General features: G+C 40.2%; 1 protein-coding gene across 2 annotated transcripts in view; it reads right to left on the bottom strand.

Annotated features, from left to right (window-relative positions):
- Positions 1-13,946, bottom strand: part of EPG5 (ectopic P-granules 5 autophagy tethering factor) — a 122,854-nt gene that overhangs the window by 87,243 nt on the left and 21,665 nt on the right. For both annotated transcript variants that reach the window (XM_065932637.1, XM_065932635.1), the window contains exons 8-13: positions 13,501-13,615; positions 12,931-13,081; positions 10,406-10,561; positions 7,072-7,229; positions 5,892-6,046; positions 2,704-2,844 (exon numbers count right to left, since the gene is read on the bottom strand). In XM_065932637.1, the coding sequence (XP_065788709.1) occupies positions 2,704-2,844; positions 5,892-6,046; positions 7,072-7,229; positions 10,406-10,561; positions 12,931-13,081; positions 13,501-13,615 (876 nt within the window). The remainder of the gene's footprint in view (positions 1-2,703; positions 2,845-5,891; positions 6,047-7,071; positions 7,230-10,405; positions 10,562-12,930; positions 13,082-13,500; positions 13,616-13,946) is intronic.

A 13,946-nucleotide genomic window follows, 5' to 3' on the forward strand; every position in this document is an offset into this window, starting at 1 on the left:
TCCACAGTTCATTCCCAGACTCTGAAGCTCGAAGCTGATTTCAGCCTAGTCCAAGGTCACAGCAAAAATACTCAAAGCCATCATATTCATGTGAAGGCAAGGGGGCATAAACAAGTTGCTCCAAAAATGTCAGTGAGTTTAATGAACATAAAGGAACCACATGTATAAACAGAGTGGGGGGCATCTTTTATAAGATGTGCTTTAAAGAACATCATGGTTCTAATTTGCACACTTACAGCTAAGCATACTTCTGAGCACAATTATTACTGAAAGTATTACGGACCCAATTAAAAATGTTAAGTGTGGCCAAACCCAGAAAAAAAATCATGTCAGATAAAGATTATGAACTCCATCAAACTGAAACACTCATGTGACCCACTGTAGATTTTCTTGGAAGACATTCCATTAGATGATCACGCAAAAAGAAGCAACCAAAAAGTTGCTCTTTGCAAACTCAAAGAGACAGAAAGTAGAATGCTGGCTGCCAGGAGCTGGGAAGGGATGAGGAGTTAGTATTTAATGGGTACAGCGTCTCAGTTTCACAAGATGAAAGAGTTCTGTGGATGGATGGTGGTGATGGTAGGTAGCAAAACAATGTGAATGTATTTAATACCACTAAACTTAAAAATGGTTAACATCGTGTTTTATGTTGTGTATAATTTGGTGGGGGTGGTGGTTTAGTCATCAAGTAGTGTCCGACTCTGTGTGACCCCATGGACTGTAGCCCGTAGGGCGACAAGGTTCCTATGTCCATGGGATTTCCCAGGCAAGAATACTGGAAGGGGTTGCCATTTCCTTCTCTAGGGGACCTTCTCGTCCCAGGGATCAAACCCGCATCTCCTGCATTGTAGGGGGATTCTTTACTGCTGAGCCACCAGGGAAGCTGTGTATTATTTACCACAATTAAATTTCTCTTTATGTAAAAAAAAAGTAACATATGCTTTTCCAAGTAAAGAATGATATAGCCTTTATGCTTCAGTTAGGGGAAAAAAAGTCTCATAAACCAATCTATCATTGAATTTGCTCACTCATGAGTGTGATGAAGTACAATAGTTATCCATCATCTATCCTGCAGGAATGATGCAATGACTATAAGGTAAAGGCCCTATGCAAATATAAGCCCAGAGAAAAACACTGTAACTTTAAACATTCCTCCTGAAGTTACCACACACGCTACCTGCCATTAGAGAAATTCACTCATTACAGCCTTATTATACTTGATGAAGAAAATCTTCAATAAGTATATATTTTTGAAAATGATACACTCGAACAATAGAATACTACTTGGCCATAAAAAGGGATGAACTACTGACATATGCTACAACATGGATGGGCATGGAAAACATTATGCCAAGTGAAAGAAGCCAGTCACAAATGATCAGATATTTTGCAATTCTATTTATATAAAATGTCCAGAATAGGTAAATCTATAGAGACAAGTCTCCCAGGCAGCTCAGTGGTAAAGAATCCACCTGCCAATGCAGGAGATAAGGGTTTGATCCCTGGCTCAGGAAGATCCCTGGAGAAGAAAATAGCAACCTATTCTAGTATTCTAACCTGGGAAATCCCAGGGACAGAGAAGCCTAGTGGGCTGTAGTCCACTAGGTCTACAGGTCAGACATGACTTAGTGACTAAACAACAAAAACACAGAAACAGAAAAATAGATTGTGGTCACTCAGGGCTGAATGGGATGGAAGTCTGACAGCTAAGTGGTATGTGGTTTTGTTCTCAGGTGATGAAAACATTCTAAAATTGACTGGTGATATGTATACATATCTGCGAATATACTAAGAACCACAGACTTGTACACTTTAAATAGATGAATTATATTACATGTGAATTACACTGCAATAAAACTTTTTAAAAACTACATAAAGATTACAAAAGGGATTGTGACAAATGACAGAATTAAATGATACATATCATGTTCAATTTTAACTATAACTTAATTTTGTTTTTGATTGGTTTAAAGCAGGTCTTCTTTCTTAGAGTTGTTTCCACCAAGAAAAAATGTAAGAATTATGAAGGTAAAGCAAAATTATGAAATAAAAACTATGGATTATCGTTAGGCTCTAATTAAAATAAAAACCTGTGGATTTCCCTAGGGGTTAAGAATCCGTCTGTCAATGCAGGGGACATGGGTTTGACCCCTGGTCCAGGAAGATTACACACACCACAGGGCAACCAAGCCCGTCTGCCCCAACCACTGAGCCAGCACTCTAGAGCCTGTAAGCCGCACCCACTGGGCTCACGTGCTGCGACCACTGAAGCTGGCACACCTACAGCCTGTGCTCCGCAACAAGAGAAGCCATCACAATGAGAAGCCCACGGACCCCAACTAGAGAGCAGCCCCCGCTCACCACAACCAGAGAAAGCCCGAGCATAGCAACAAAGACCCAGTGCAGCCAGAAATAAATTTAAAAAGAAAATAATAAATAAAAACCTCTTACTGGAGGAGGTGGGAAGTCACTTTGCAGAGATTAAGAGAAACAATCCAGTTTTTATAAGCAGCAGCTATGCCCAAGCAGGCACAGAGCCTGTGACTCAGTAAATGCTCTCTTTACTCTGTTGTACCCATGACTCAGCCATCCCAACAACTATTTTTGTATCCCAGTAACTATTTTTCCCACTGCTCCAATACTCCAGGGTTCAAAATAAACAACAACAACAAAAGGGGAAACAAACAACATCAGTGCTCTTACCATTCCAACCTGGTCAATGGTGTCTTGAACTCTATCCAGAAGCACAGAAATTATCTCAGGGTGAACAACTGTGATGGCCCCTAAAAGCTCTCGACCAACCTTTGAAAAAGTTTCTCGGGTGGACAGGGTGACATAAGAAACCTAAAAGTGGGAACGTGGAGAGATGGTATTTTTAAAATCAAGCATCAATTAAAAAAAAAAAAAAAAACCTTTTTTATACTTTATTTAGAATGTTTTCAAGTAAAGTATCAGAAAGAATCTCAGATTCTCAGATTGAGGTTTGGTTCACACCATGATCAAAAGGATTTCAAAAGTTCAGAGAGCAGAGTGTCTACCCTGGGTCTGGAAGGTGGCAGGAGGAACTGGAGAAGAAAGACCACCATGTACAGTGACTTCCAGTGCTGGATTCAGAAAGAAACACCAATGTCCTCAGAGCAATTAAACAGTCCCTTCTAGTAAAACTTCTCTAAATTTGAGGAAACCAATAAAATTATGAAAATCAGAATGCATTTCCTGGATATATCTATTCTCTCCAAAAAGAAAGAGAGAGAGATCCTCTATCACAAGAGCTTCTAAAGCATCCATGGTTAGACTTCCCTGGTAGTCCAGTGGTTACAAGTTTGTGCTTCTATTGCAGGGGGTGCAGGTTGATCCCTGGGAACTAAGATCCCGCATGCCATGCAGCACAGCCAATAAATAATAATAATAATAATCAATATTTACCAACTCTTCTTAAACAATGGGTTCAAAACTACAAGACACAAGCCATTCATGCCAATGGCCAGCAGTTTGGGGGTTTTTTGTTTTTTTTTTAAATACAGTTGAACAGAACAGAAAAATAAGAAAGAATAAAATAGAACAGGAAAATGTGACAGTGCATAACTACTGACTCAATTTCATACATGTGTACAGACATACACAACACACACAGAATCAGAATGTAGTTTTTACTGTGAGAACTGGTCAGGACATTTGAACCATCATTCAAGAGCATAAATAATATTTTAGTAGTGTTATCTTGAGAATGCCATATAATATACATGAAAATATACATTCTCCCCTCAGTTTTTACAGATTATGAAGATAGTCTGGAATTTCAGATCCATCTAGGCCTTAATCACATGCAGGGTTACTTACAAAGTATAAGAATAGGAATAGCTTATTAGGATATTTGATTCCAGAAAAGAACTTTAGATTACCCAGTCTGTCATTCTCAAACTGGAGTGTTGAGGGGGATGACAATAAATCTTCAGACATAATTTTTACTTATATTGGAAGAAATTTTTTATGAAGGCAAACAGGTAAATGACAGCCTATGGTGAAAGTGTACATTATATATATACATATATATGTACACACACACAAAACTCCAAATAATATTTTGGTAACCACTTGAGTTATGCCCTCAACACAAGGGGTCTAAAGTTCATTCTCTTCCACCATTAAGGGTGGCTGGGTAAAGAAGCACAGAAAGCAAGGATCTCATCCCATCCTGTCATTTCACAGATAAAGAACCTGAAGCCCAGAGCAGTAAGGTATCTTCTCTGATGTGAGATGGGCAACGAGGAGCAGAGTTAAAACAAAGCCAGAGTGACTCTAGGTTCACTATTATTTTCACCATCTCGTCTAAGTAGGCTGGGAAGTCAGGTTTCCATGCTCCTGGCAGGGTCAGAGGAGTGGAAATGAGGAAGGCGGGGCAGAGGGAAGAAAATATAAAAACTACAAGTGTCAGGCTGTGCCAGACTGTCTATTCTTTATCAAAACTCACACATCAAATGAAAAGAGGTAGCATGGAGAAATGGAATGGGTGTGATTCATATTTTCAATACTACTTACAGACCATCTTCTTCCACAACTGGCTGTCACATGTTTTTATTTTTTTTATTTATTTATTTATTTTTGTAACATGTTTTTAAAGCAATCCCAAAAGAATCAATGGATGGACCTCCCAGAATATTGGAAATAAAAGCAAAAATAAACAAATGGGACCTAATTAAACTTAAAAGCTTTTGCACACAAAGGAAACTATAAGCAAGGTGAAAAGACAGCCCTCAGATTGGGAGAAAATAATAGCAAATGAAGCAACAGACAAAGGATTAATCTCAAAATATACAAGCAACTCCTGCAGCTCAATTCCAGAAAAATAAATGACTCAATCAAAAACGGGCCAAAGAACTAAACAGACATTTCTCCAAAGAAGACATACAGATGGCTAACAAACACATGAAAAGATGCTCAACATCACTCATCATCAGAAAAATGCAAATCAAAACCACAAAGAGGTACCATTACAAGCCAGTCAGGATGGCTGCTATCTAAAAGTCTACAAGCAATAAATGCTGGAGAGGGTGTGGAGAAAAGTGGACCCTCTTACACTGTTGGTGGGAATGCAAACTAGTACAGCTGCTTCAGTGTGGAAATTTCTTAAAAAACTGGAATTAGAACTGCCATATGACCAGCAATCCCACTTCTGGGCATACACACCGAGGAAACCAGATCTGAAAGAGACACATGCACCCCAATGTTCATCGCAGTACTGTTTATAATAGCCAGGACATGGAAGCAGCCTAGATGCCCATCAGCAAACGAATGGATAAGGAAGCTGTGGTACATATACACCATGGAATATTACTCAGCCATTAAAAAGAATTCATTTGAATCAGTTCTAATGAGATGGATGAAACTGGAGCCCATTATACAGAGTGAAGTAAGCCAGGAAGATAAAGAACATTACAGTATACTAACACATATATATGGAATTTAGAAAGATGGTAACGATAACCCTATATGCAAAACAGAAAAAGAGACACAGATGTACAGAACAGACTTTTGGACTCTGTGGGAGAAGGCGAGGGTGGGATGTTTCAAGAGAACAGCATCGAAACATGTCTATTATCTAGGTTGAAACAGATCACCAGCCCAGGTTGGATGCATGAGACAAGTGCTCGGGCCTGGTGCACTGGGAAGACCCAGAGGAATCGGATGGAGAGGGAGGTGGGAGGGGGGATTGGGATGGGGAATACATGTAAATCCATGGCTGATTCATGTCAATGATGACAAAAACCACTACAATACTGTAATTAGCCTCCGACTAATAAAAATAAATGAAGAAAAAAAAAAAAGAATCAATGGATGGGCAAACGAAAAGAAAATGATTTTAGGTCATTTCTAAAACTTAATATTCTAACCTCATATATCTCCAGAACAATAATTTTTATGAAGTCTTCATCCACGTTGGTTCTTCTGGCCTGAGCCATCTGAGCAAAAGTAGTTAGAAGGCAAATCTCTTCCGAGCTATTCATGGAAGAAAGACACTTCTCAAAGTTCACAAAATGTTCAGGGTCTGCAAGTCCAGGAATATTAAAGTGGGGAGAGAATAAACATATGTCACTTTAGTTACTCTTTCAGAGATAATAAACATACGTCACTTTAGTTACTCTTTCAGAGATAATAAACATATGTCACTTTAGTTACTCTTTCAGAGATAAATAAGATGTAAAGCTAAAAGATATTAAGAAATATTTAAAGATAGAAAACATCTTTGCTCCAGAATGGATTTCTACAGGCATTAGGAAGAAGGCTGGACCAGCTGAAATTCCAATTCTAAATATAATGTTGGCTTAGGCAACATTGAAGAAGTCTGTTTCCTAATCTGTCTCTAAAAGTTATTTAAGATCAGATGCTATGTGACTGGTCAAGAGCTTTATCAACTGCAAAGCCCTGCTACTGTCACTGAGCAAGACATCCTCAGCAGTGCACCTGAAGCTACCTGGTAATTATCAGCCAAATGAAGGACAACTCTATTAACGAAAACTGATAAGACTAGCAGACTACTCAGTACCAACATGGCATTTCACACACAAGACATTTGCTTATGTATGAAAATTTGGGGCAAGAAATTAGCTATAATCATGACCGAAATACTGATGAGTAGGATTAACAATATCTATATTTTTGCCTATTCCTCAGAGAATGCTCTGTAAGCAATATTACATTTTGTCACTAGAGGGCAGTCTTGATAAACAGTATTGCCACATTTGACAGAAAAGTAAAGGTTAAGGCAAAACTCTATAGAGGGAAGAAAAATATACTCCCTGTGGAACTTTTCACAGTAAGAAAGCAACAAGCCAATCATTCCTTTCATATGTTTACACATTTGAGAAATCAAACATAGTTCATCAAATTTCCAGTATTTTCAAAATAGCTCCATAGGGTATTAACAACTGAATTTTCATTTCCTATCCACAAATTGGGTTCATAATAGATTTAATCTTCAGAGCATTTGAAGAATAATGAAAATTGGAAAGAATAAAGCCATGAAGAGAGCAGGCGCGTGAGACAGAGAGGCGGGTACTGGCATGGCTGTACCTTGGAGGTGCTTCTTGCATTCGGCAGGCAGGAGGGCAGTACTGAGCTTGTCCAGATTCCCGCTCTCCACCTGATGCATGAGGTAGAAGAGCTTCCAGAGCATCTGGACAGATAGTGTCCCGAAGGGCATTTCTGACATAAACAGCCAAATGCCAAGTCTGCGTGTATTGAAAAGAGCAGGAATAATTCACGTATCAGTCAACTTCACCATACTGAGAAAGGAGGCAAAAAAAATTCTTGAATTTTTGAATCACACTGCAGCAATTTTTCTAGCATGCTTCAGTCTTGAGAATGTTTAACAGCAAATACACACAAAGCACCTACTCTTGTGCCAAGCACAGTTCTAATCACCACGTCATCTATTTATCAGCACAGTCCTTCTCATGAAAACCAAGGCAAGCATTATTACTGATATTATCCCAATTTACACATCAGGCTACTAGAACACAAGGCTAATTAGAGGCAAAGCTGGGTTTTAAACCAAAGGTCCTTTTAAGATCTGGGCAACAGAGACTGCTGAGATTGGATGTGTGTGTCTGAGCATGCACATAGGTACATGTGCGCACACCCAGACATGTGCAGTTGGCGGGGGCATGGGGAGGAACAGAAGCTCTCCCTAACTCCTTACTCAAAACAGAATGAAGTTCAAACTCCTCAGCTCCAAATTCAAAGCCTTCCAAAAGCAGCTCAGACCCACATTCCCAGCCAAGCCCTCTCTGCTCTCATCAGACCACTTCTGGACAGGGGTTTTCCTGGTGGCTCCGCAGTAAAGAATCCACCTGCAATGCAGAAGATGCACAGGACACCCAGGTTCAATCCCTGGACCAGGAAGATCCCCTGGAGAAGGAAACAGCAACCCACTCCATTATTCTTGCCTGGAAAATCCCATGGACAGAGGGGCCTGGCAAGCTACGGTCCATGGGGTCACAAGAGAGTCGGACCCAACTTAGCAACTCAACATCAGCTAATTTCTGGACAAGCCCAGAGAGAACTCCCCAACTAGAGTGCCATCCCTCCATTTGTGAAGCCGTCCCTGAGGTCTTCTCCTCAGCACTACTGTGAGATTCTAACCATACCTGACTATGGCATTATCACACCCATTATCAGTGTGGGCAGAAAAATCACCTGAGACTTCATGGAACATGCAGACTCCCAAGACCCACCTAAGAGATTCTGTGTTTGCAGGTCACAGCTGGGGCCCAAAAATTTGGACTTTTTTTTTTTTAGTCACCCCAGATAATTCAAGACTCAATTGTTACTTAAACTACACAGTGAGAAATATAAATGTCCAATTTAGGAACACATACCAGCATACAGCAATTTGACAGCAGAAAGTCTACTTAAGTAGACTTTAGACAAGTCTAAAGTAGACGTAAGACAAGTCTACTTAAACTAGTATCTCAAAAACAATACTCAATAAATGCTTATTAATATTCTGTTACATGAATTTTATCTCAAAAAATCTAAAAAAGAAAAATGGGGAGGCACTCATAACTGTTGGTTTGGGGCAAAACTATAATTTAATCAATTATAAATAATGTTTATTAAGAAAAACAGAAATTAAATAGTGCACACTTAACCCATGTCTGTGGCCCACCAGGCCACTAGTAGTCCAAGCCACACTGACCTTGACTCTGAAAAGCAACAGCTAGACTTCTCTAACTTCAAGTGCGTCAGGCTTCTGTCTTATTAAATAATTATCCAACACCTTACATGGGACTGAACGTTCTTATATAAAGGATCACCCAACAATGAGGCCTTAAAAGTAATGTCATTAGACAGTAAATATTTCCAGCTACAAAATTCCTATAGGGCAGACATGCAGGAACTCTGGTTTAGGTTTTTGTAGTCTATCTTCCAGTTTGGGTTTGTGTGTGTTTTTTTTTTAGATTGAGGGAATAGCTACCATCAGAAATTTCCACAGGAGTGTCAAATAAATTTAAATTTCATAGCTTTAAATACCTGATTCTCATATGATGTGTTCTGAAATAAATTATTCTCAAGAACAACAGCTCTCAGCATTTTCAAATGTAAAGCAATTACCTGTGTGAATTACACATGCAATGTTACAGGAGGTTTCACAGCTCAGTGCATAAAACCTAGTAAGGATCTACAGTCTTTCTTCTAGAAAAGCCTTGCCTCTCAGCTAAACAAACACAAGATCGGGTGACAGGAGATCAGACTTGAAGACTTTTCCCAAGCAGCAGGAGGCCGGCTTCAGTGAGCAGGTGCTCCTGCACTGAACCGCTAGCAGAGACCTGGCACACCTCAGGAGACCACCAGGTATGGACAAGAATAATCCAACTGAATTTCTCAGCCCAAGTTCTCTTTATCTTAGAACCACGCCTTCTAAGTGCCTCACAGTAGTTTTAAGACTTAGTCAAAGAATACTAATCTTTCTTTCTCTAAGTGAGCGGTTATTCTGTTCTTCATTTGAAGCCACACAAAAACAGCCACCACTTACATCTGAAAAGTCTTCTATGGTTTAAAAATATTACTTTCCACATATTACTGCATTTCATCCTCATAACATATCCATGTTATCCAATGGAACATATCCATATCCATATCCAATGGAACAAGCTGTATCATCATCGTCATCTCCACTTTATAAATGCACCAATTGAGACCACAGATGTTAAGTGATTTGCCTAAGTAACAGTCTTGGCAGACCAGGACTCAAACCCACCACACAACACACAAAAATAAGGGGCTGAGACTCTGAGGCCAGGCAAGAGTGCCAACAGCTCAGAACAACAGCTCAGAAGGGGAGCCAGCAGTTCATGAGGGGAGCTGGGGGTGGGGGAGGGGGGCAGAGTGCTGAAGCTGAACCCATTCCCACACTTGGGCAGACACTCAGGGAAGACAGTGCAGGATGAGTGGTCGTGCCCCACCTCTGCCAAAAATGTACCCTAGGCTGTAAGCAGCGCCAACAATGGCGAGATGAGAAGACAGTCAAGGTGGTGGAGGAGGACCCCAGGCCCAAGACAGCCCTAGACTTTAAATCCACAAAGGCAGGCAACCTGAACAACGTACTGAGTGCCTACTCTGCCCCAATGGGGACACTGGAGTTGGGTGTGAAATACAATTCATCCCCTGCTCAAAGTTATCCCAAAAGTTCAGGATGGCAAAACAGAGATAGCAGAATCAGGTTATTTTTAAGACTGAAGGAAACCTGAAAGTCAGGATCATTTCAGGCAATACTACAGACAAGGAAACGAAATCCCAAACATTAACCCAAGATAAAAAACAGATGAAATAACGCTGATGTTATTATAAGAGCCCTATTTCAGTCAATGACTTTCACTCCAATCTTCCCAGTCACACTTCTTACCTTTTGGCTTTCAGGACATGTAGGACAGCTCTCAAAAAGAGCTCATCAAACTCCACCTGTAGTTTCTCCATGGAGTAGGGCTGCAGGGACAATCCTGAGCCTTGGTTGCGGCTCACATACTGGGCCCAGTGGTCACTCACATAACTGAGGGTCATCCTGAGCATGAAGACAGACAACGCGGCACTGTGTGTGAACGCACTCAACACCGGCATCTTTACACTACATTTGAAACATTACTTTAGTCAACATGTCTTTGTTGCGTACTATCTTCTAGGTGCTAAAAGGGATGCAACAATGGAGGGAAAAAACGTTCCCCTCATGGAGCTGACATTGAGAGGAGGGCACACAGAAAATAAACAAAATGCACAGTCTGTCACACAATTATAAGTGACACTGAGAAAAATCAGTAGCAGAGAAGAATAAAGGTTTACGGGTGTGTTGGTGAGGAGGGGCCTCACGGAAGAGGGATCCATGAGCAAAGGCTGGATGCAGTTTCAGGCTATCTAAGGGAAGAGCACCCAGGCTGAAGAAGCAACCAGAGTGAAGGCTCTGAGGTGTGTTCATTGTGTTGGAGGAACAGCAAGGCAGCCAATGTGCTAAAGTAAAGTAAATGAGAGAGAGAATGGCTGGAGAGGAAATTAAAGAGACAAGAAACCAGTCGTGAAGAGTCCTGTAGGCCACTGTGCATACTGGCTTTTACTCTGAATGAGACTGGGAGCAGCTGGGTCTGGGCAGAGGAGTGATGAGCTGACTCATGATTTACGAGGAACACTGGCAGCTGTTGTAAGAATAAGCTGGCGGTGTGGGGGAGGGAGGGCAAGAGCAGGAAGACAAGTCAGGGGGCTACTGTGATAATCAGTGAGACATAACTAAAAATGAACTGTGGTGGCAGCAGTGAACATGGTGAGAAGAGGCTGGATTCGAAGAGCAGCATGTTTCACTAATTCAAAGGAGGCACACCCTTCACATTTTAATCTCTACAACTAGAAGGTGCATCAAGATTGAGAACATCATAATCTGGTGGCATTTTCTTCTTTCTTAGTGGTACACAAAATGTATCTTAGGTTTGCTGAAAGACGGCAGAAAAGATGACAGAACTGATCATTAGATTGGATGTGCTGTGAAAAAGAAAAGTCAACGATGACACTAGCGCTTTGGCCAGAAAAACTGGCACTTACTGGAACTGAGAAGACTGAGAGCAGCAGTTTGAAAGGTGGGGAAAGTGAGCCCATTTGGGGAATATTCAATTATAATGATCATAAGTCATCCAAGTGCTGCCGAGTTGGCAGCTGGGTCTATTCAATACAAGCTAAAAGAAAGGTACGAAATGGAAATAGAACACAGAACGTTAACCGTATTTAGACGATACTCAAAGACATGGGAATGGATGAAATCCCAAGAAGTAAGTTTGGATAAAGGGGTCCAGGGATGAAGCCCTGAGGCATTCCAACATTAAGATGTCGAGGAGGTAAGAATGAAACAACCAAGGAGGCAGAAAATGAACAGCCGGTGAAAGAAACAGGAGAACATGGTATCCTGGAAGTCAAGCAAAGAAAATGCTTTAAGGAAACATGAACATCCGTGATGAAGGCTGCTGTATAAACCGTGTGAGAGGTAAAGCAAGATGAAGACTGAGAGGTGGCGACTGGATTAGTCAGTAGCACAAAGTTCATTAGCAACTTTCGTTCTTCAGAGCTATTTGGGTGGTGCTGGGAGGAAAAGCCTGACTGCTGAGAGTTCAAGAATTCCAGGCATCCTATATCATTACCTGGCTTTATGAATATGATGGATATATATCTGAAATAATTAAAATCAATTATGCTTTACAAACAAAAGTATGGAAGGAGGGGAAATTTTGTAGTTTTTTGTAAGTTTTCTTTCAAGGTAAGGGAGGCTGGATGAAATAGCTATGTATTTATATGCACCATAAAAATAGACTGATGATACATAATCCTCTTGGATGTAAGTTAATTCAATGAATTTACTCCTATTTGATAATAAAAACAAAAACCTATCTTTCACACAAGTGAATGATAATGCATTCCCAATTCAAATACAGGAGCCACTGATGAAGTCTTTGCAATTTTCTGGTATTTTATAGAAATCAGAATAAGAGTAAATAAGAGAGAAAACAGGGAAATAATAGTTCAAAAGAGCTACTGCCAATTTTCCACAGCTATATGACAATTAGGCAAAAGTTAGGAAGCAGAAGAGAAGACAGTAAAGGAGGAGAAAGATTCTGTGTTTTCTTCAACGTCTTCGCTCTGACCAAGGTCAACCCAACTGCTTACAAGATCCTGACTGCAAGAACAATTATCTAACAAACCAGTTAAATTTGAGATAATTAACCAAATATTCTGGCTAGAAGTATTTATTTAAAATTCCCATCTAGTAGATGGTGAAGAAAAAAATTCTTACTTTTATGAGAAATAAGACATGAACTGTACCAATAAAATGCCCACCATCACAATTATACATTGTCTGTGACTAACCAGGGTTAATAGATATACCAAGAGCAGTATTACCTGATCATATAACCAATTCGCTTGACAAACTGCCTATAGCGTGCTCTATTGAAGGTTTCTAGCCCCACTGCCAGAAGTTCCACTAAGGAGTTAGCAAAGGCAAAAATTTTCATCATATCTTGAGGTCTTGTTGTTTCGGGTAAATAATCACCTAAAAGTTCATCAAGGAAAAGGAAAAAAATTGTAATTACAGTGGAAAAACACTGAAAGATATGGATGTCAACATATTAAGGAAGAAACAAAGCCAAGATAGAGAATCCTGTGCTCTGGCTCCTATACCAATGTGAAATGGGGAACTTGAGATGAAGTACAAAACCAAAACCATTTACTAGAGCTGGGAGATGTGCAAGCTAGTCGACCTTTTGTATTTAAACACCACGGGGGAAAATACAATCACATAAGAGGGGAAAGAAGCCTCACCACAGAGACACAAGCATCTCTGCATAGTACAGCCAGGCACAGGGGAACATAAAATTAGGAGCCCACCCAAGATATAAGACCTGATGCTAACTACCTGTGTTTGAGCTTGCCCCTACCATATTTTACATATGACAGAAGAGATTAGTCTACCTTTTGCTTTAAACCCAAGAAGATGTTGAAACAGTTCATGAAATGGGAACTGTGACAGAAGAATAACCAAGTCATCTTCATTAAGGAGAATCCAACTGGTCTCAGGGTCTTCATCCTAAGGAAAAAGATGCAGTCTTATCAGTTGATTTGACAAGATGACACCATGGTCCAGAGTTACAGGAGCTGCATTATCACAGGTCTCAGTGGTACACGAGCAGTATTCTCATGAGTCCTCATGGACTTCTCCTCCAGGACAGAGATTATATACTATCAGTTCTATTAGATGACCTATAAATCCCCTAACACTGCAAGTACAATTTTATGTGTACCAAGTCATATCCATTCTTCAGTGGCTGAAACTGCTCTCATTAGATTTCTATCCCAAAGGTGATGAATTCATCTAGAATTGGGATCTTACTGTAAATCTCAGTGCTTTGACAATATCA

This window comes from Muntiacus reevesi, chromosome 4, assembly GCF_963930625.1.
Source record: "Muntiacus reevesi chromosome 4, mMunRee1.1, whole genome shotgun sequence".
In the NCBI taxonomy this organism is placed as follows: domain Eukaryota; kingdom Metazoa; phylum Chordata; class Mammalia; order Artiodactyla; family Cervidae; genus Muntiacus; species Muntiacus reevesi.